Here is a 23,577-nt window from a genome sequence, read left to right on the forward strand (position 1 = left end):
TCAAGGTACAATGAATAGCTGTTTGAAAGTGAAGATTTCTTCAAAAACACAACAAATTCCACATATTCCCATATTGAATGTGCCTTGTTCTGGATAGAAAAAAAATAAAAAGAAACACACACAAAGCTTTTTCACATTGATAAGATTTTTGCTATTGTTTGTTTCTATTTGGTGTATATATGTGTATGATTGAACGATTCTGATCCGAATGAATGAACTGGATAGTGAACTATGAACTAGATTACTGAACTAGTTCAGTTAAAAGAGCTGAACTATTGAACTAGATCTTTCAAATGAACTAGATTGTACAACTCTAATGTCGGCGATGTGCTTCACTGAACTATGGTCAGTTCACAAACGATAACCAATCAAGTAGTACGTTTACATTCACCAAATCCAATCGAATTCAACTGTCAATTTCATAAACGGATTTCAGTAGTGCGATTTTCTACAAAAATCGGTAAAATGAAAACGCAAAATTATGAAAGAAAAGTACAAAAAATGTTGACACCACTGTTGCCATCGGTAGTACTTAGCGTCTATTTTATTTTGGTTGCTAACAAAAAGTGGTAATTTGTCCCGGTCCACACTAGAGTGATTTCATTGACAAAATTCCATGAAATTATGCGTCTATAAATCGACCTCCATGGTAAAGTATGCTTGGTTTACATTTACGAAATCCACTCGATTTCAACTGTCAAATCCATAGGTTAAACGTCAAATGAAATCCCGATGAGATTTCATTTGACGTTTGAGCTATGGAATTGACAGTTGAAATCGAGTGGATTTCATAAGTAATCGATGTGTATATAGGTATACATAAGAAATGGAAAATAAAGCCAAGCCATTCAGTAAGTGGCAACCGAAAGAGCAACAGCTCCGGGGAGGGGGGTATTAAGGAAATTAGGGAAAAGGCTGAGGGTGCTATATCAAAGACGCAGAGGTATAACGAGCAAAGGTCTAAGGAAAAGGGGTATAAGGTAAACGTGTTCAGGAAGGGTGACTTTGTAGTAATAAAGAATGTGGACACAACAGTGGGGGTTAACAAAAAGCTTCTGCCAAAGTGCAAAGGTCCTTATGTTGTGCGCAAGGTGCTACCAAATGACCGGTATGTAGTTGGAGATATTGAAAATTGCCAAATCACTCAGATTCCTTATGATGGGAGTGATAGAAGCGTGCAACATGAGATTGTGGAAAACAGATGACCCAGGCAGTGGGACCCAAAGTTACCCTGCCCAGTAGTGTTTGTAGAGTATCTAGTGTTAACCTAAGTAGTGTAAGTATGTATTCGAATAAATTAAGTACACTACTGATTAGTATAATTAACGTAACCCCGTGTGACCGGGACGGTCACTATTATCAGGTTGGCCGAGATGTAGTAGAAAACAATGAACAGACCTATTGTAAATGTAACAAATATCGATAATGTTTAGTACGATAAAATGCAACACTGTATTGATAAGTAATCGATGTGTATATAGGTATACATAAGAAATGGAAAATAAAGCCAAGCCATTCAGTAAGTGGCAACCGAAAGAGCAACAAATCATAAAATTGCTGTAGTGGGGAATTCGATTTAAGAACACCTAATTTCATGAAATTTTTTAATGAAATTCACGCTAGTGTGGTCCGGGACTTTGGAGTCGATTTAGCCCTGTGCCCTATTTGTACGGATCATCCGATTTTAATCAAGATCGATGATGAGCCATAATACTAATGACAAGGTTATATGAAGTAGGCTTTATTATTTCTATCGGTAGAGTTTAGAGACTACTTTATTTTGATCGCTGACTTACCGAAAAAATCCTTCAATTACCTTAATTAAAGATATTTTATTTTTCAGGCTTTGTCGGAAATGGCAAAATGAGTTACAGAATCACACAACAATTTGGGGTATAAACTATATACATACATACATACATACATATATGGCCCACTCCTTCGGGTACCTCCCACACAAAATTAAAAAATTTTTGGGAAAATGAGAAGCACTATAATTTGCGATTTGAGTATCCGATTGTACGAAACTTTGTATATCGTCAAATTGATTTCAAGCGTTCCAAGAAGATCTACGGAACAAAATTCTCTGATACCTCCCTCACAAAAGTTCAAAATGTTCATTTAAGTGCTGTTTTAAGACTGTACGAGAATCGTTTAAAAACTATAAACATAATTACGGAAAATACCTACAGCGAACAACTAAAATTATTGTCCTCAAAATCTACGCTGGAGACTCCCACAGCGTCTTTTGTCCCCTACGAAAATGTTATTCGCTATTAAGATTTGGTATACATATGTTCATTAAGACGAACCAAAAAAAATATTTTTGTATTTCCTACCCTCTAAATTTTTCCCATTTGATTCAGAAACCTATGGAAACAAAAATCGCTAGGTTGGCACGGGTTAACGTTTACCGATCGTCATAAAATTTCATATATAAAGTTTTTGGATCAAATGGAAAGTTATAGAGGGTAGGAAATCCAATGTTTTCTTTGGTCACCCTAATGTTCATGGTACATTTAGGTCCATGAGCCCAATTTACATTACACCATTTTCCTTGCGGCAATTGTCAGTTTGTGGGTGAGAGAGGGTGTTGAGAGGCAAAGGGTTCCCATATACCTCACCTCTCTCTCCATCAAACTGACAATTGCCCAAAAAGTTTAAATTATGTTTAACTTTAATGCGCCAGCCACATTGTTGTTTTTCAAAAAAATTGGCATCACTTACACTTTTTTCATGTGGTTGTTGTACCGCGACGCTCAACGCATCGTATGTGCCGACCGCTTAAAACATCAAAATTAGTAAACACAAAAGCAACAAGTGGGTTTGTTTACAATACCAATGTTGAGCATTTGAAAAAAAACACGAAAAATGAATGAAGGGCCAAGGTTTCTCCACATAATCGAGTTGTGGATATGATAAAATGTTTGTTTCAATGAAAAGCTGACAAATTTCTTCCATACAAATGTTCTAAAAACTATTTTAAAAACCATTGAATTCGATTGCTTTTAAAGTTGTTTGGCATATTATTCAACATTCCTGTTTGAGCCTACATAGAGAGTGGATGTATAGAGTGTTTTTTGCTGTGGAGAAAGACAATTGAAAGCAAAGAAGAAAAGTTGTGTTGTGGAGCTGTGTTTTGGTATTGCTGAGAGTGTTTGCTGTTGAGCAATTTGGGCATCGTTTCCAGTAAGGTGCGGAAGGTAAATTGGTTTTGTGGACACAAGCTGGCCAGCATGGCCAAAAAAAAGGAGGTTATGGACGCAACCATGTCCGAACCTCAACCTGATAATCAAAGTGGTGGCGCACTGATAGAAAGAGATGGTATGATGACGAGGAGCAAAAGAGCTCTGGAAAATGGCGTAAGAGAGGGTGTGTGCAAAAAAAAAGTAGATGAAAATGACAAGGCAAGTTCATATGCCGATCTTCAAAGACAAAACATGAAAAAGCGGCGCTTTAATGATGAAATAGTGTTGTACACTGAGGAGCACAAGGGTGAGTTTATGGTGTTGGTAGACACGAGTGAGGCAGGAAATGTTAAAAATAAAAGAATAAAAAATGGATTATATTTGATTGAAAAATTAAAAAACATTAAAATTCAAGAGCTGGATAAAATGAAACGTGTTGAAGCTATTGGTGTAACCCTTTACAGGGTCACCTTTGAGGACAGAATGTCAGCGAACAGCTTTGTGGGTAACGAAGAGTTGAAAGTGAAGAATCTTAGGGCATTCATTCCCAAGAATTTCGTTCAAACATTTGGGGTCATCAGGAATGTACCTGTATGTTTCTCGGAAGAAGAACTATTGAAAGAAATTGTCTGTGATAGGAAGGTTGCCTCGGTAAGGAGATTTAGAAAAGTTGGCACTGAAGGTATGGACTTTGAGGAGACGGTGAAAGTGGGATTTTATGGTGACGATCACCCTTCATGGATTGTCTTCAATCGAACTGTTCTGGTTGTGGACACCTATTTTCCTGCGGTAAGGCAGTGCTACAACTGTGGAAGATTGGGACACACCAAGATGGGTTGTCGATCCAATGAAAGATGCCTGAAATGTGGTGAAGAAGGATGTGATAAAAAATGTGGGATGGAAAAGTGCATCTTGTGTGGGGGTAAAGATCACAACTGCAACAACAAGAAAAAGTGCCCAAAGTGGGCAGAGGAAATTGAGACCAATATGATCATGACACGTAAAAAGATAACCAAACGAGAAGTTATTGAAAAATATTAAAGGCAGAATCGATTTGAGCTCCTATGGGATGACAATAATTTTCCGTCTATTTCAGAATCTCATAAGAAAAGTAATGGTGGAAAACAAGCTAACCCAACAATAAATGATGATGATGTGAACGCAATTTTAACACCATTCACCTACAATTCTGCAGCAAAGAAACCCAAGAAGCCATATGTCCACAAACCTGGCGTGCAAATGGCGAAGCGCATGTTTGAAGAGCCTTCTCCCAAAGCTCCAGTTTTTGTCAAAGAAAGCCAAAAAGTGACTGAATTGGAGAAAGTCACTAAAGAATTGCTCAAATTTATGGAGAATTTTTTCAAGAAGGACAATAATCAAGTGGCTTTGGAGGCTATGAGCCACTTTCAGTTCCGGATTTTACATTTACAAAGAATGGCAGAGTTCACAGTTGGGATGTGCTGGAAGGCTGCTTTGGAGGCAGTCACCACCTCCCTATATCTTTTGAAGTTGAGGCGTGCAAAACAAGAAAATCTAAGATAGTACAAAAGTCAAAACTTCTGGCAGCATTGGGAGATCTCATTCTCGAACCGGATTTTATGGATATTGAAAGCAATATGGCGGAGGAGATTAAGACTGCCACTTGCTGTAGCTTATAGAAGACAGCTGGCGGCTGTGAAAAAATCAAGGATCCTAGTTATCAAAATCTCGAAAACGCCAGGAAAGAGATAGAAATATGGAAGGCAATGGTTTTGAAAGCAAAAAATGAAAGTTTTTTAGCAAAAATCGATTAAATAAACAGCAAGTGCAATGTGAGGGAAGCATGGCGATTCATTAACAACGTGAGAAACAGAAATGTGACTGCTGAAGGCTACTGGAATGAAGACAACACTGGTGAATACCTGAGATTCCTGAAAGATCAAGTACCAGAGACAGTGACGCAGGATGAGATTGAACAAGAGTTTTCTGACGATTGTGATATTATTACCCTTGAATTTGACCATTTTGAGAGTATACTTGCTAAAAAAAGGAAGGGCTCCGCGGGAGGGCACCGGGAATATCTAAGAGAGCGCTGCTCACCGCCATGTATAACGCGTTTCTGGATAACTCCATCAAGGATAGCTGGAGGGTGATTAGGATAGGACCGATCCCCAAACCGAATAAGGACCTGAACATCATTTCAAACTTTAGGCCTATCTCGCTGATCGTTTTCATTAAATGCATCAATTTAATGTTAAAAGATTTTCTCCTTAGGCATCTGGACATGAACAATATTCTGCCTGATAGGTCTTTTGCGTACAGAAAAGGATGGTCTACGGCTACGTGCCTGAATGAATTCCTACACAGAGTTGCCCTATTGAAAGCAAACAATTATAAAGTCCTGGTTCTGTCGCTGGATATAAGCAACGCGTATAATTGTGTCCGAATTGACATCTTGACGATCAAACCTTCGAACCCCTGCAGTCGTGGAATCTTGGTTTCCACGATGTACCAATGGTTTTACCGATACTATTAAAGGGAAACTGACAGCTTTTTTCAGTGACATGGACCCAAGTGACAGGGTGTGCTACTTAACATTTGATGCTCTCCGCATTAACCACCGCACTATGAAGGAAGCATACGCCTATATTTTGTAAGGTGCCGTGAATAATTGGTGGGTGTTTATTGCGATTGATTGCCGGGAAACATACTCTAAAGCTAATGTTATCGAAATGCTGACGAACCTAAGCACTGAAGCAGAGAGTCTCGGAGCAGAGGTGGTGGCATACATCGGCGATTCGGCGCCAATTCATGTGAACGTGCCACGATACCGTGACGGTTGTTTATGTTTCAACAAAAAAATTTTTATCTTTGATGTATACCACTTGCTAGTGAGCCTGACTCATAAGTTTATATTCAAAAAATTGCCTGGCATTAATTTTGATTACACTGCCGCTCACTTGAATAGAACCCCCCTGCAAAATTTTATTCAACCTCCATTTCTTTCCGAGTTATACAAGATATGAAGTTTTTAACTTTTTTTATATTTAGCTTCATGTGTTTGGAGTAAACTTATTCATTCATTTGCATTCAAATCCAATTTATATAAAAATTATACAAGAAAAACAAAATAAAGTCAAAAATTGGAGTAAAAAATTTGGCTCATTTGAATAGAACCCCCCTTTAAAACTTGTGAATAAAGAAAGATTGTATTAGAATATCGATGAATATTTACTCTATATTAAAAACGAAGTACTTTCAGTACTATTTAGTAAAAGGATATCCCTCCTGATTAAGGATACACCCGTATATCCTGCTTTGGTAAGGATTCTTTAAATAATCAGGTGTAATGCTTTACAAAGCTTGCTTTTTTCTGTCAACAAGTTTATTTTTGGAAGCGTACTGTCTCGTAGAGTCGTATATTTTACGCTTAAGTCATTCCCATACAGTTTAGAGAATATTTAGCACTGTAGAATATGGTGGCCCCTCCAGGATATCCGCATTTATATTCAAATCTTTAAGTTTTGATGACTCGAAGTGTACAAAAGTTTATAAAATCGTGATGAAATTGCCACTAGGGATATCCGAAAATGTTTCCCAATACTGGAAATGCCTGTTTTAGAACTCCTTTGTAAATTGTCGTGCGCATTTAGGGTGAAAGAAATTAACGCCCAAGTCCTTCATAATTATTAAGGACTCTCCTCATTAAGTAAACAATTTCATAACTATATAACTATTATTTTCGCGTCTATTGAATGGAAGACCATCTTCTAAATTGTTTCTGTAGCGATGAATGTGTTTTTATTGTGCTGGAACGCATTACAAATTGTCAAGGACTTGGGCGTCTATTTAGTTCACCCTAAATGCGCACGACAACTTATAAATGAGTTCTAAAACAGGCATTTCCAGTATTGGGAAACATTTTCGGATATCCCTAGTGGCAATTTCATCACGATTTTATAAACTTTTGTACACTTCGAGTCATCAAAACTTAAAGATTTGAATAGAAATTCGGATATCCTGGAGGGGCCACCATATTCTACAGTGGTAAATATTCTCTAAACTGTACGGGAATGACTTAAGCGTAAAATATACGACTCTAGGAGGTAGTACGCTTCCAAAAATAAACTTGTTGACAGAAAAAAGCAAGCTTTGTAAGGCATTACACCTGATTATTTAAAGAATCCTTACCAAATCAGGATATACGGGTGTATCCTTAATCAGGAGGGATATCCTTTTACTGAATAGTACTGAAAGTACTTTGTTTTTAATACAGAGTAAATATGCATCGATATTCTAATACAATCTTTCTTTATTCGCAAGTTTTAAAGGGGGGTTCTATTCAAATGAGCCAAATTTTGTACTCCAATTTTTTACTTTATTTTGTTTTTCTTGTATAATTTTTATATAAATTGGATTTGAATGCAAATGAATGAATAAGTTTACTCCAAACACATGAAGCTAAATATAATAAAAGTTAAAAACTTCATATCTTGTATAACTCGGAAAAAATGGAGGTTGAATAAAATTTTGCAGGGGGGGTTCTATTCAAGTGAGCGGCAGTGTATGTGCCCGATAGATGTCCCAATTATGAACCTTTACAAAACGATTATTTTTATGATGTCTTCCAAATGGAATCCTATCACAAATTATATAACAATGACGTTCTGGGGGAACTGCACGAGGAGGGAGGCAACAACAACAACATGAAGGCAACCATCAAATTTATGTCGGCAATGACCGAATTTGTTGCAATGCTCACCATTGACTTGACTTTGCAACAAAAACAACAAATTATTGCCAAATTGCTGAAAGTTTTAAGGCGGTGTCAAACTTACAGCCTCGCCGTTTACATCCAATCGCTGATGACGCTGCAACAAATGTTGTCAAGTCGGGGAAATTTTTGTTTTGATTCACTGTGCACCCATCTAACCATCGAACGCTTTTTCCACCTTCTACGAATTCGGGCTGTAGACACCCCAACAACATACACTATGGAATATGCGAAGGCGCGATTCGACGCCTGCGTTGAAACGTCAAACAGCATTGAAGAGGCTAATTCGTTGTATTGGTCAGAATTACATTTCCCAAGGTCAAACAGGTGTATATTTTCATATATATATTTATATTTTCATATATGTTATATAAAAATATATTTTTATTTTCAGATGCTAAACAGGACAATATTATTATTCTTGTTGTCCCGCGTGGGGTCTCCAACATTCAATTTGGAACAGGCCAGACACCGTCAACACCTTTAACATCGTCAACAACAACATCTGAAGGTCAGTCTTTGTCGACATCAACATCTGAAGGTCAGTCTTTGTCGACATCAACATCTGAAGGCCAGTCTTTGTCGACATCAACATCTGAAGGTCAGTCTTTGTCGTCAACACCAACACCTCAAGGCCAGTCTTTGTCGACATCAACATCTGAAGGTCAGTCTTTGTCGTCAACATCTCAAGGCCAGTCTTTGTCGACATCAACACCTCAAGGCCAGTCTTTGTCGACATCAACATCTGAAGGTCAGTCTTTGTCGTCAACATATCGAGGCAAGTCTTTGTCGTCAACATATCAAGCCAAGTCTTTGTCGACACCAACATCTGAAGGTCAGTCTTTGTCGTCAACATCTCAAGGCAAGTCTTTGTCGTCAACAAAATATTCTTTAAGGTTTTATATGATGCGTGTTTATTATATATTATTAAAAAAAAACAAAATATTCTTTCAGGGTTTATATGATGCGTGTTTATCATACATTATTAAAAAAACAAAATGGTTATTTCAGGGGTTTTTGAGTGCCCTTTGAACCCCGTAATCTACAGGCATATATCCTGAGAGACCGGAGCTAGCAGATTCGTTCCCCATAATATGTCTTTCTGTCTTTTAACTCTATCTCTAATAGTTCTTGCAGGAACATCGTATTCTACCTCACACTTTCCGGGCGTCATTTCGCCTATCAGGCACATTCGCACACACTTTTCTAAAGTTTGTGGTGAGTAATTTCTTCGTGTTTTTTTATTATTTGTGTCTTGGTCCCTCCTTGTAGGCATCTTGTTCTTACCTTTTGGGCGTGGTTGCTGTTCAAATAAAAAGTCTGAAGCGCTATCTGATGCAGACGATGAATATTGTGGTGATGACAACTGATCTTGGGCTGGTTCAAAAAGTGATGATGTCGACAAAGACTTGGCTTGAGATGAAGATGTTGACGATGTCGACAAAGACTTGCCTTGAGATGTTGACGATGTCGACAAAGACTTGGCTTGATATGTTGACGACAAAGACTTGCCTCGAGATATTGACGACAAAGACTGACCTTCAGATGTTGATGTCGACAAAGACTGGCCTTGAGGTGTTGATGTCGACAAAGACTGGCCTTGAGGTGTTGATGTCGACAAAGACTGGCCTTGAGATGTTGATGTCGACAAAGACTTGCCTTGAGATTTTAACGACAAAGACTTGCCTTGAGATGTTGACGACAAAGACTTGCCTTGAGATGTTGACGATGTCGACAAAGACTTGGCTTGATATGTTGACGACAAAGACTTGCCTCGAGATGTTGACGACAAAGACTGACCTTCAGATGTTGATGTCGACAAAGACTGGCCTTGAGGTGTTGATGTCGACAAAGACTGGCCTTGAGGTGTTGATGTGGACAAAGACTGGCCTTGAGATGTTGATGTCGACAAAGACTTGCCTTGAGATGTTAACGACAAAGACTTGCCTTGAGATGTTGACGACAAAGGCTTGCCTTGAGATGTTGACGACAAAGACTTGCCTTGAGATGTTGACGACAAAGACTGACCTTCAGATGTTGGTGTCGACAAAGACTTGGCTTGATATGTTGACGACAAAGACTTGCCTCGAGATGTTGACGACAAAGACTGACCTTCAGATGTTGATGTCGACAAAGACTGGCCTTGAGGTGTTGATGTCGACAAAGACTGGCCTTGAGGTGTTGATGTCGACAAAGACTGGCCTTGAGATGTTGATGTCGACAAAGACTTGCCTTGAGATGTTAACGACAAAGACTTGCCTTGAGATGTTGACGACAAAGACTTGCCTTGAGATGTTGACGACAAAGACTGACCTTCAGATGTTGGTCTCGACAAAGACTTGGCTTGATATGTTGACGACAAAGACTTGCCTCGAGATGTTGACGACAAAGACTGACCTTCAGATGTTGATGTCGACAAAGACTGGCCTTGAGGTGTTGATGTCGGCAAAGACTGGCCTTGAGATGTTGACGACAAAGACTGACCTTCAGATGTTGGTGTCGACAAAGACTGGCCTTGAGGTGTTGATGTCGACAAAGTCTGGCCTTGAGATGTTGACGACAAAGACTTGCCTTGAGATGTTGACGACAAAGACTTGCCTTGAGATGTTGACGACGAAGACTGACCTTCAGATGTTGGTGTCGACAAAGACTTGGCTTGATATGTTGACGACAAAGACTTGCCTCGAGATGTTGACGACAAAGACTGACCTTCAGATGTTGATGTCGACAAAGACTGGCCTTGAGGTGTTGATGTCGACAAAGACTGGCCTTGAGATGTTGACGACAAAGACTGACCTTCAGATGTTGATGTCGACAAAGACTGGCCTTGAGGTGTTGGTGTTGACGACAAAGACTGACCTTCAGATGTTGATGTCGACAAAGACTGGCCTTCAGATGTTGATGTCGACAAAGACTGACCTTCAGATGTTGATGTAGACAAAGACTGACCTTCAGATGTTGTTGTTGACGATGTTAAAGGTGTTGACGGTGTCTGGCCTGTTCCAAATTGAATGTTGGAGACCCCACGCGGGACAACAAGAATAATAATATTGTCCTGTTTAGCATCTGAAAATAAAAATATATTTTTATATAACATATATGAAAATATAAATATATATATGAAAATATACACCTGTTTGACCTTGGGAAATGTAATTCTGACCAATACAACAAATTAGCCTCTTCAATGCTGTTTGACGTTTCAACGCAGGCGTCGAATCGCGCCTTCGCATATTCCATAGTGTATGTTGTTGGGGTGTCCACAGCCCGAATTCGTAGAAGGTGGAAAAAGCGTTCGATGGTTAGATGGGTGCACAGTGAATCAAAACAAAAATTTCCCCGACTTGACAACATTTGTTGCAGCGTCATCAGCGATTGGATGTAAACGGGGAGGCTGTAAGTTTGACACCGCCTTAAAACTTTCAGCAATTTGGCAATAATTTGTTGTTTTTGTTGCAAAGTCAAGTCAATGGTGAGCATTGCAACAAATTCGGTCATTGCCGACATAAATTTGATGGTTGCCTTCATGTTGTTGTTGTTGCCTCCCTCCTCGTGCAGTTCCCCCAGAACGTCATTGTTATATAATTTGTGATAGGATTCCATTTGGAAGACATCATAAAAATAATCGTTTTGTAAAGGTTCATAATTGGGACATCTATCTGGCACATAATCAAAATTAATGCCAGGCAATTTTTTGAATATAAACTTATGAGTCAGGCTCACTAGCAAGTGGTATACATCAAAGATAAAAAATTTTTTGATGAAACATAAACAACCGTCACGGTATCGTGGCACGTTCACATGAATTGGCGCCGAATCGCCGATGTATGCCACCACCTCTGCTCCGAGACTCTCTGCTTCAGTGCTTAGGTTCGTCAGCATTTCGATAACATTAGCTTTAGAGTATGTTTCCCGGCAATCAATCGCAATAAACACCCACCAATTCTTCACGGCACCGTACAAAATATAGGCGTATGCTTCCTTCATAGTGCGGTGGTTAATGCGGAGAGCATCAAATGTTAAGTAGCACACCCTGTCACTTGGGTCCATGTCCCTGAAAAAAGCTGTCAGTTTCCCTTTAATAGTATCGGTAAAACCATTGGTACATCGTGGAAACCAAGATTCCACGACTGCAGGAGTTGGAAGGTTTGATCGCTGGCACATCCTCTGATATTCAATCCTGCCCAATGATAGTAGTTTTTGCACGAGGTCAATACGCTCATTTCCATTTTGTTCATTATCCATTTCGAAGCACAACGAAGGACAACTGCAACGCTTGAATAATAATCACCAACGCTTTAACAAAAGTCACCAAAAGTAGAAATTGTTCCTTTTATCTGGTTGAAAACTATCCTTATCAAAATGTATATTGAAATATGGGACCCATTCGCAGAAAATAAAAAAATTTTCTTTTAAATCGCAAGTTTTTTTAAGTAGCCGGCCTTTGGCCTGGGATTTAAGACTTTCTGCTATGGACAGGAGCCAAAAAATTTTTTTTAATCGTAATTTTTTCCGGAAGAAACACAAAAAAAGCACTATGTGTGGTAATTTTTATATAATTTTCTGCGGTGGGTCGGCAATGGAAAATAACATAATAATATGTAACACTTACCTGTATGTATTGTAAGCATGCTTCGAAATCTGAATTAGTCCCTTTTTTAAACTTTTTCTTGAAACTTTTTAAAGGAACAATAAGTGACAAGAATTTTGTTGTAATATATTTTTGTCAACACATTGCAAAGCCTAATCTTCTTTTATGACTTTTCATAAACATTTGATTTCCTGGTAATTTCATTGCGCTTATGAGATCCTTGCTGTAAATTCATAAAAAATCATTAGTAAATTAAACAAAAATAATTTTTGATTGAAAAAACTTACCGATAAAGCTCTGCTGGTGCTTCGGTTGAAATTCGTTTATATATACTAGACATTTTGATGTCAGACACCGATCTTGCCTGCCATGCTGCAAAGACTGGCCTTGAGGCGTTGGTGTGGACGACAAAGACTGACCTTCAGATGTTGATGTCGACAAAGACTGGCCTTGAGGTGTTGGTGTTGACGACAAAGACTGACCTTCAGATGTTGATGTCGACAAAGACTGGCCTTCAGATGTTTCTTTCTTTCTTTCCTGTGCCTGGTGTTGGTGCTGACGTCAGGCCTTTCAATACCTCATCATGTTTTTTACTTCGATTAGACATTTTATTATAGAGCCGGCCACGTTTGCCTGTCCGATAATATTAAACATTTGATTTTCTGGTAATTTCATTGCGCTTATGAGATCCTTGCTGTAAATTCATAAAAAATCATTAGTAAATTAAACAAAAATAATTTTTGATTGAAAAAACTTACCGATAAAGCTCTGCTGGTGCTTCGGTTGAACTTCGTTTATATATACTAGACATTTTGATGTCAGACACCGATCTTGCCTGCCATGCTGCTGCCGATGATGAAGAACTGCCCAGAGCTTTAAAGCTTGTGGAACACCAGGCTAAATCATCAACACCACCTGCTGTTCCAGATGCGGATGTTGTTGTAGCATGTGTTGCTGCTGCTGATGTTGTTGCTGGATTGTCGATATCTATTTGTGTGACATTTGTTGTTGTATTGCTTGATATTATTAATGCCGTTGTTTTGTTGTGTGACTTTAGAAAAGTTGGTCAGTTACAGTTAACAGTGTCCTCCACAGGCACACAGCCATTCAATTTTTCTGCTTTGTTTAAAGCGTGAGACACACAGTCTCCTCCACAGGCACACAGCCATTCAATTTGTCTGCTTTGTTTAAAGCGTGAGACACACAGTCTCCTCCACAGGCACACAGCCATTCAATTTTTCTGCTTTGTTTAAAGCGTGAGACACACAGTCTCCTCCACAGGCACACAGCCATTTAGTTTTCCAATATCCAATGGAACATATCCATTGGTTAACACTTCGTACAATTTTTAGATGCTTTTCCTAGAAGATCAAAATTCGAAATGAGTCTAAAGAAAAGTTTGTAGCTGTGAAAATTCTCTACAAGACTGACTTCTAGCTTTCTTCGTGAGTTTTACCATTTTTGAGATTTAGAAGTTCAGTTCAAATGTTTAGGTTTTTATCTTAAGTCTTCAAGATTTTGCTTGAAACTCGCAAGTCATACCAAATAGGGATTAAAGAAAATTTTGTAGCTGTGAAAATTCTCTATAAGATTCGCAGATTTTCTTAGGTTGTACCATTTTTGAGATATATACAGTTAGTCAACTATATTATTGCAAATGATGAAATTTTACAAAATTAGACTTTCAATTAGGAATTACTTCAAGAAATTCTTTGAATAAAGTTGGGTTTTTTGTAAATATCTGTTGATTTACCTGTTAATGACAACATCAAGCCAAAAAATGCAGAAATCGGTTGTTAATTACATAAATACCGGACAAAAAGTACAGTTACCTAGTTTTTGTGGTGTCAACTAAACAATTGCAAAATGAACGAATGTGCATAAAATCGTGTGATTTTTCCAGCGATTTTTTGCAATTAAGTATTTTTATAGGTTTTATGGTATGTGAACATCTAGATCTATAATTTTTTAACATAAATTAATTGTTTTGTGTGTAACATAGTCGTTATATTCAGAAAAGGAGAAACTCAGGTAAACTAAAATTCGGAAAATATTCTACATTTGGTCTATTCCTGTTATAATAATTGTAAAGCCGCCAGAGAAATCGTTAAAATCACTTCTCACTCGATTTCAACTGTCAATTCCATAGCTCAAACGTCAAATGAAATCTCATCTGGATTTCATTTGACGTTTAACCTATGGTTTTGACAGTTGAAATCGAAGGGATTTCGTAAATGTAAACCAAGCATAAGATTATTAATTTCCTTTTTTAGGGGGGGGGGGGGGGGGGGGCCTTAATTGGGCCATGATTTCAACTGTCAATTTCATAAACGGATTTCAGCAGTGCGATTCTCTACAAAAATCGGTAAAATGAAAACGCAAAATTATAAAAAAGTCCAAAAAATGTTGACAACACTGTTGCCATCGGTAGTACTTAGCGACTAGTTTATTTTGGTTTCTAACAAAAAGAAGTAATTTGGAGTCGATTTAGCCCTGTGCCCTATTCGAACGGATCATTCGATTTTAATCAAGATCGATGATGAGCCATAATAATAATGACAAGGTTATATGAAGTAGGTTTTATTGTTTCTATCGGTAGAGTTTACCCTGAGTTTACACATGATAGGACAGTTGAGTACATGTATTGATTGCCTGTGTGACGTAGGCGTGCAGACAACTGCTAAAAAAGGTGTAAAAGTATGAATGAAAATCGTCGATTTCTCTTTGTTTTCCGTTCACATATTTTGTTTTTGTTTTGTTGCATCACAGTCCAGTTCTCTGTTTTGTTATTTGAAATAGTTTTGTTTTCATTTATACAAAAATGTCCTAGAAAATTACCAGGAAGTGCCGAGGCAACTAGCGAAATGTTTGCATGTATTAGTAAATCAGAGTTATATTTGCAGACAGTCTGTATTGTGTAAACCCCAAGTTAGCGTCAACTTTATTTTCGGATATGAACTAGATACATACCCAGCAAAATGTTCGATGACAAATCATGAGTTAAATCATGGGTGCAACCCAGCAAAATTAAATGGAAGTGATTCCATGTGAAATCATGATTTCACTGGTTCTTTTGCATGAGTGCGAAAGGAGTCGTGAAAGATCCGATCCTTTTCATCGTATTTTCATGAGTGCAATTGAAGTCGTGAAAGATCCGATCTTTTTCATCGAATTTTCATGAGTGAAATTGAAGTGGTGAAAGATCCGATCTTTGTCATAATATTGTCATGAGTTTAAATAAATTGATAAGTACCCGCACAATAAGTTATCAAATACTCATGTACCCGAATATTTGTGTACTTGCAGAAGTAATTGTTAAAATGAAAATAAAAGTCAGATGAAAGTGATCGATAGTGGCAAAATTTATATATTTTAATGAAAAAAAATGTAAATTGATATAAAACAAAAGAAAAATATATTTTGTGTTTGGAAACCTGTTTCGTTTTGTGGATATTAAAAAGAAGAAGTAAAGCAATTATTGGGTGGGCTGGGCCGTGTTAACAGGATGGAAAAAGATGACACCGGCATATGAATACGAGCCATTTGACGTTATGCGACCCGAGGGAAGAACAAAACTCCAATGGAAAGGCCAAATTGAATATGACATCACAAAACATGGCATCCAAAATTAGAGAAGCAAAGTAGAAGATCGGTAAAATAACTATTAAAGAGACCATAACATGAGCTCTGTTCCTTTACGTGCCTGAGGTTACCATTTCTTACCATTTTTAACCTGCAAAGTGTTCCTTTACTTTAAAAAGCATACAATTTATATGAGACCAGTTCACCACTTTTACCATTTTTTGCCACTGTTACCATTTTTAAAAGTAAAGGAACAGACCAATGGTAACTATTACGGTATAAGTTTTTTATTGAAATAGCATAAAAGAATTCAAATTTATACTAGATTTCCCAAATGGTGAGCTTGGTTCAGAGATTGACACATAATTTATCGGATATTGGAAAAACGGAACCCCAATTTGAAAGAAATATCTTGCAGCCATCGGCAGAGATAAATATGATATTGCAGATTAATATAATACACAATTTTGAAAATTACATACAAAATAAAGAAAAGTAACATCTGGCGATACAAATCATCTGTACATTGTATTCTTATTGGTTCAACAAATTACAAAATTGTATTGCAAATTTTATTTCTGATTGGCGAAAATCTGGATCCAAAGCATTGGTGCAAGAATCCATGACAATGAACTGGTGCAAGAAGCCATGACAGTGGACTGGTGCAAGAAGCTATGACAATGAACTGGTGCAAGATGCTATGACAATGAACTGGTGCAAAATGTCATGACAATGTACTGGTGCCACATGTTATGACAATGAACTGATGCAAAATGCTATGACAATGAATTGGTGAAAGTGTGTGTCACTCCCTTGTAAATGTCATTGGTGATTCACCTAAATTTTCACCTATGACATACCGTAGTAAAAAATAGTAGCTTCTTGCACATTCTGGAACAGAACAAATTTGTAATTTTTGTATTTCCCACCCTCTAAATTTTTTCCATTTGATCCAGAAACCTATGGAAACAAAGATCGCTGGGTTGGCACGGGTTAACGTTAACCGATCGTCATAAAATTTCATATATAATGTTTTTGGATAAAATGGAAAGTTATAGTGGGGTGGGACATCCAATGTTTTTTTGTCACCCTATTGTTCATGGTACATTTAGGTCCATTAGTCCCAATTTACATTAGGGAATTTCCCTTGCGTCAATTGTCAGTTTGTGGGTGAGAGAGGATGTTGAGAGGCAAAGGGTTCCCATATACCTCACCTCTCTCTCCATCAAACTGACAATTGACGCAAGGAAAAGTGCCTAACTAGGCGTTTACACCAGACAGTTTGTCCTCAAATACAACTCTGATTTATGAACTAATATCATGTTCACACAAACGTTTCAATTACGTTGTTCGCCTGTCGAACTACGTACACGAATTAACCCATTTCCACGACACCATTCGTAATTAACAGAAACATAAACAAAATTTCCTTCATTTTTGTTTCCATATTTTCACGAAAATTTGAACCGAAAACACATAAAATATACCTTAAATGAATAGGAAAAGCAATAGACTTTCCTTCAAATGTATCTTCTATATTTAACTATACACATTTCATTCATTTTTTCCATAAATTCTGAATAATTTTGTATTTTCAATATATTTTTATATGTTTCTATTTTCAAAATTAAAGACCATGGTAGAACAAATATAAGGTAAAGTTAATACTACAACAAATACAACTCGAACAACAACCACAAAGGAATTTGTTTTTGTTTGTAACGTTACTGCCAGTTGTATTTGTAAATAAAACAAGGAAATGTCTATAAATTATTGGAATTTAAAAAACTAATAATTTTTCACATTTGGTTGAATATTTTGGAAAACATGAAAGAAAATTCGTTACATTTTTAATTTTTTTTGTTTCCACATCATTCCACTTAATGCATAAATTCTCGCAGAAAGTAGAATTCTTGCAGAAAAGTTTGGGGTCGCTGGAAATTCATAGAAAAAGGAGAAGCTGTTTCAATGTTTTGTTTTAGAAATCAAAGAAGCACATGTTTATTAGGGCTTTATTTTTTTTAAATTTTAACAAAATACCTCACATATTAACAAACGTTGTATCGCCTCTACAAGCGGTGATTTACTGCACGGCTTATCGTTCGTACTTGGAGGAGGTTACATATCATTGATATGAACAAGTCTTTCTGGGAAATCGTTTTTCGGAATGATATATTTTTTTCTCAAAAAAGATATGTCCCTAATGTACATCGAAATAGAAATAAATGTATAAAATGTCATATGAAATTTGACACTAACGTTACAACCCAGTTCAGTCAGCTGTGTATTGCTGCTACCTTTTCTTAGTCCCAATTTACATTGGGCGAGTTTACTTGCGGCAATTGTCATTTTGTAGGAGAGAGAGGTGAGGCATATGGTAACCCTTTGCCTCTCAGCACCCTCTCTCACCTACAAACTGACAATTGCCGCAAGTAAACTCGCCTAATGTAAATTGGGACTTATTCTACCATGATTAAAGACAGAGAGACATGCCAAAACGATGTTTGTGTATACAGACTTTCAGTTATTTGTTTCCTTTTTGTTTCTGATTTTTTTACGCGATTTTGAACTAATGGACAAGAAATGTGTGTGGAATTAAGAAGCAAACACAACTATCTTCCTTCTGCATATACATATATAAAATGTTTAGTTCATTACTTTTCATTCATCTTTTTTCTAAAAATTTTTATGTTTTCAACAAATTTTTCAATTTTGAATTTAGACATTTCATAATTAATTTGTTCGATAAATTCTCTCATTTGTTAGAGATAGGACATATTTTATTTATCGTTGTTTGGAGAGTATTTCTATTTGAACAACGTAGAAAAATCGTCGTTCGTTAAGGTAGAATTAGACGTGACATAGCCATAACACCATAGCCATAGAAAACCAAAACCCACCCAGCAAAAAGTTTGCATCCGCGGATGCAGTTAAATCACTAGAACAATTGCCGCTGGAGTACATCTTTTCCTATGAAATCACCTATGAATTTTACAAGAGAGCGTGCAGCTAGGATGCACTCCATTTTGCTTCCACGGCACACTGCTAGGATGCACTCCATTTTCGATCCAAATCACAGCCTTTGATGTAGTGTTTTGTATTGAATTTAAATGCAGTCTAAAGATGTTATAAACTGCAAGCCATTGCAAATATCCCAAAATAAATAAAATACATTGCTTATTCGTGTAAAACAAGAATATTAACTTTATAAAAACTCCCCATTAAATTTGGTCGCAACTAAGTTTACTTCCTCTACTCTGCTTTTTATGACATCGAAATTGGTATTGCTTCATCATCCAAATGGTTTTTCATTTTTCGTCCTACTTCAGTTCAGATTTCCAAAAAAACTCCAACTCCACTTAAAAAATATTTTGCGTTTCGTGAATTACAGCAATGTTCATAACTTTAGTTTGTATTTCCTTATTTTTTATAAAACAAATTCTTACCCCCAGTTTTTGTAACTTATTTTTGTTCGTTCGTCTGTATTCGTAATAATTTAGGCATTCATAGCTCAGCCCCCAGATGACATACACATCTAATTTTTCATATAACCGTTCCATATATCATTAAGGATTCCTCATTTAAAAATCAGCGCTCTACATTTGCGCTAAAGCGAGTAAATCGATCTACAAAATTTGACAATTCGTGTGAGAAGAATAAATTTTTTTACAAAAACTGGGGGTTAGAATTTTAACACTCTTTCTTGTCTTCAGAAAAAAAGACTGCGACTGTAGGGATCAAAAAATTGGCTTGCTTGGCTAGGGATCTTTAAGCGAGTGCCTCCAAAATGTATCGAGCGCAGTGCATTTTCATAACTCCGTGTGGACTGCATCGAAAGATGTATTGAAATCACAACTCTACATTGCACTACTTCCAAACTTTTTTGCTGGGCCAATTGATTTCTTATGGTTATGTCTATGGCATCATGTTATGTCACTACTAATCGAATACATTGATTTCCATATGTTTGGTTCAATCAGCTGATTGATATAGCCTTATGGTTATGTCACGTCTAATTCTACCTTTAATAGAATTTTGTGTGAGGAAATAAGTAATTTATTCGTAGTTATAGGTCGAACAACGAATAGAGAACGAACGACGTACCGTGGAAACGGGCTATAACACATACACACATTTGTCGGCTGTCTTCCAGCTGCCCATAATTTTTTTTCAAAAACAGTCGTTTTTGACATTTTTTGTAAAAACGTGTGAGATAATAATTGAAATATGTTGAAAACAAAAGAACATGAACAAAAACAAAATATGTGAACGGAAAACAAAAGGAAATCGATTATTTTCATTCATAACTTTACAACTGTTTTTGCAGTTGTCTTCACGCCTACGTCACACAGGCAAGTTTTCGGATTTTGACAATCAATACATGAAGTCAACTGTCTTGCCCCTGCGTTTACACTTGACAGGACAGTTGAGTTCATGTATTGATTTTCAAAAACCCAAAACTTGCCTGTGTGACGTAGGCGTGCAGACAACTGCAAAAACAGTTGTAAAATTATGAACGAAAATCATAGATTTCTTTTCGTTTTCCGTTCACTTATTTTGTTTATGTACATATTCTTTTATTTTCAGCACATTTGAATTATCATCTCATTTCTTTTTCACAAAAATTTTAAAAAATTGTTAACCCGACTGTCTTTGAAAAAATGATGGACAGCTGGGAGACAAACGACAAATATATGTATATGTTAGTAAATCAGAGTTGTATTTGAAGACAAACTGTCTGGTGTAAACGACTAGTAAACGCAGGGTAATGAAAATATGGACCATGGTACAAATACACAGGTAGCCGCATCGGCAATTGTTGGCAACATAAGATGTCAAAATTTGACATCAATTCAATGCAATTGACACATTATGTTACCATCAGCTGGCATGATAATGCTACCTGTATTATTGTACCATGATATGGACATACTGTTTGATGTAAATGAGGTCAAAATACTATTAAAAAGGTATTTTCCAATTGACTCATATCAATGATATAGAACCTCCTCCGATTCCAAACAACGTGCCGCACAAAGTATGGAACCACTTATAGAGAAGTTTTGCGGATAATGTGGCTGGCATTCTGCGAAGGGATTTAACCCACCGCTAATATGGCGCCCAACCTGGACTTACTATCCTTGTACCGTATTCCATATTGCAGTCTTGCATATTATGTGTGGATCCATTTACTCACATACTAAAAAATTAGTTTTTGATTGTTTGTATTAATACTTTCTCGCAATACTGTACTGTGTGTGTCATTCAAAACATGCCACGAGAGAGAGAGAGTTGAACATTCACAGGATAATTTAATATTCACCACACAGTTCACTCACCACACTCATTGAAAACAGTGTTAAGTGTTTGTCTACACACAGCTGTAAAGGAAACAATGGCACATGGACTAAAAGGACGACAATAATTATGATGATGCTACGGTAAAGAGCGATTATAACGACAAATGAGCAGAGAGAGATGGAGAACAAATTTATGGAACAAGGAAATGAGAACGTGTGTTAGCAACAGGGACAAGGACCGACCGACCAACCGAGAGAATGAAAGTGTGAGAGAATAGTAATTTATGCAGAAGTATAACACAGCATAACAATCAACCAAGGATAGAGGATGTGATGGTGACACGTCTGTGGGCAGGCTGGCTGACTAAACTACACTCACACAGTTTGCTTGCTTACCTTTTTTATGCTCTTCTTCCTCTAGAGCTGTGTGTGTGTGGTTGCTTGCTTGCTTTTTCTGTGTGTATTCGTACGCATAATCGAATCCTGTATTTTATCCTGTATATTGAGGGTGTGACCGGGTTAAATAGAAAAATTTTCATACTTTGTTCGCTGCTCAAAATGTAAAGTTCTGTTTTACGGTCGTCCTCGGTGTGTGATAGTAAAAAATTTCAAACCGCAGACAAGAAATACTAAGTGTGTGTCCATTTGTGTGTGTCTGGCCAAGAAAAGAAAATTTTAAATAATTCTGAAAAAAATATTTCCAATCAGAAGACTAATTGAATTAACGCAAAACAAAAATTCATGATTTCAAAATGAAATTCAAAAAAAGCTAACAGAAAAAGGTCAAATGGTCTGAGTCTGGTCTTGGAAAACGGTATAACGAGACGCGTAACATAAAATGCAAAATTTTCCAATTCGAATTGTAATTGAAATGAAAAAAGTCCTATGCTATGATACATACATAACTAATGTGTGAGAAGAAAATCCTTAAACAGTGCAAAGCAAAACGTCATGAATTAATAGTGCAAAACCACGGATATACTTAGTTGGTATGTGTGCCATAGATACGACGAATTCGCCTTACAGCTAGAGGCAACCACTTAGCCAGCTAACCAGGCAGTCAGCCAGCCAGTCATAGAGCTAGCTAAGCTACTCCAACCCACTCAAAGGAAAATCTACATTAGCTCAGCGAAATGGAACAAATCAGCAGCAGGAGTATCAACATTTGAACAATAGCACAAACCCAGAACCAAGAAAAAAAGGATACAACAAATCGTATGTTTGTGTGTGTACGTAAATACATACGTGTGTGATACTTTTGTACTATTTTTTAATTATTTTAATAGAATTAAGTTGTGTAGTAGTCACTCCCTGTCTGCAGGAAAAAAACTATTCATCATCATCGTCATATCAGCATTACATACTTTGTTATTTTTTTCGTACATATAAATCCCCTTATTCTGTCGTTTACTTTACTTCCTTTTTTGAGTATTTCCTTTACTTAGTTTTCCCACACCCGAATTTTGTTTGCCAAAAAAAAGTATTCCTGCTTTAGTTGGTCTCATTACAGAGCCAAACCAAAAGAAACACACCGATTTTTAATCACACCACCCACCTTCAGTTTTACTCATTTCCCTTATCTTCCAACCATCCATCCTCCATGCATGACGATGTCCTTGCAGTTCTTAAGTTGCAATAGTTTATACATCTCTACAGTGTTTTTTTGCTGCTGCTGTTGTTGTTGTTTGATACTTTCTTCTATCAAGTAACGTTGGCGGCGCTCAGAGATGCCAGGTCAACATAAATCCCCCAAATAGAGATTTCTTTTTCCTTTTTATTCCTTCCTATGTTTTGGGAGAGTGTTATGACTCCCTTTTGAGGATTTACATTGAAACTAAAACTACCCACCATCCATCGGTATGCGGTGTGAGGTAGTCTGTAAAGTACTCAAACATCAATTGTTTCCCTTTTTTTGTATTATTTTTCTGGCTCTCTCAAATACACAAAAGAAGGCATGTGTATTTGTAAACATTTCTTAAAATATCCTAGTTTATTTTTTTTTCCTTTGAGAACAAAAATGGAATTTGTAGAATTTGAAAAGGAAAAATAATTTTATTAGTTTATGATTTCTAAGAACCTCGAAGTGGGGATAAATCACTCCGAAAAAATTAGGGTTAGAATGTCAAAAAATAATCCTTTAAGAGTCCTCGTAAAATTGATTAT

The 23,577-nt window shown here is 36.9% G+C and overlaps 2 protein-coding genes across 2 annotated transcripts in view; one reads left to right on the forward strand and one right to left on the reverse strand.

The window, feature by feature from the left end:
* Positions 1-12,819: 12,819 nt before the first annotated feature.
* LOC141398480 (uncharacterized) lies at positions 12,820-21,271 on the reverse strand. The gene is made up of 3 exons (XM_073975766.1): positions 21,251-21,271; positions 13,291-13,583; positions 12,820-13,226 (listed from the first exon to the last, which is right to left on the reverse strand). The coding sequence occupies exons 1-3, from the start codon at positions 21,269-21,271 to the stop codon at positions 13,103-13,105; spliced, it is 438 nt and encodes a 145-aa protein (XP_073831867.1). The 3' UTR covers positions 12,820-13,102.
* A 680-nt stretch (positions 21,272-21,951) lies between these two features.
* The window catches only part of tty (tweety), a 38,369-nt gene continuing 36,743 nt past the window's right edge, over positions 21,952-23,577 (forward strand). Inside the window, exon 1 of the mRNA XM_073977737.1 lies at positions 21,952-22,643. The gene's annotated coding sequence lies outside the window, so the exon portion shown is untranslated. The remainder of the gene's footprint in view (positions 22,644-23,577) is intronic.

The sequence above is a fragment of the Musca autumnalis genome, unplaced genomic scaffold (assembly GCF_047663935.1).
Source record: "Musca autumnalis isolate F117 unplaced genomic scaffold, ASM4766393v1 scaffold_3, whole genome shotgun sequence".
NCBI lineage: Eukaryota > Metazoa > Arthropoda > Insecta > Diptera > Muscidae > Musca > Musca autumnalis.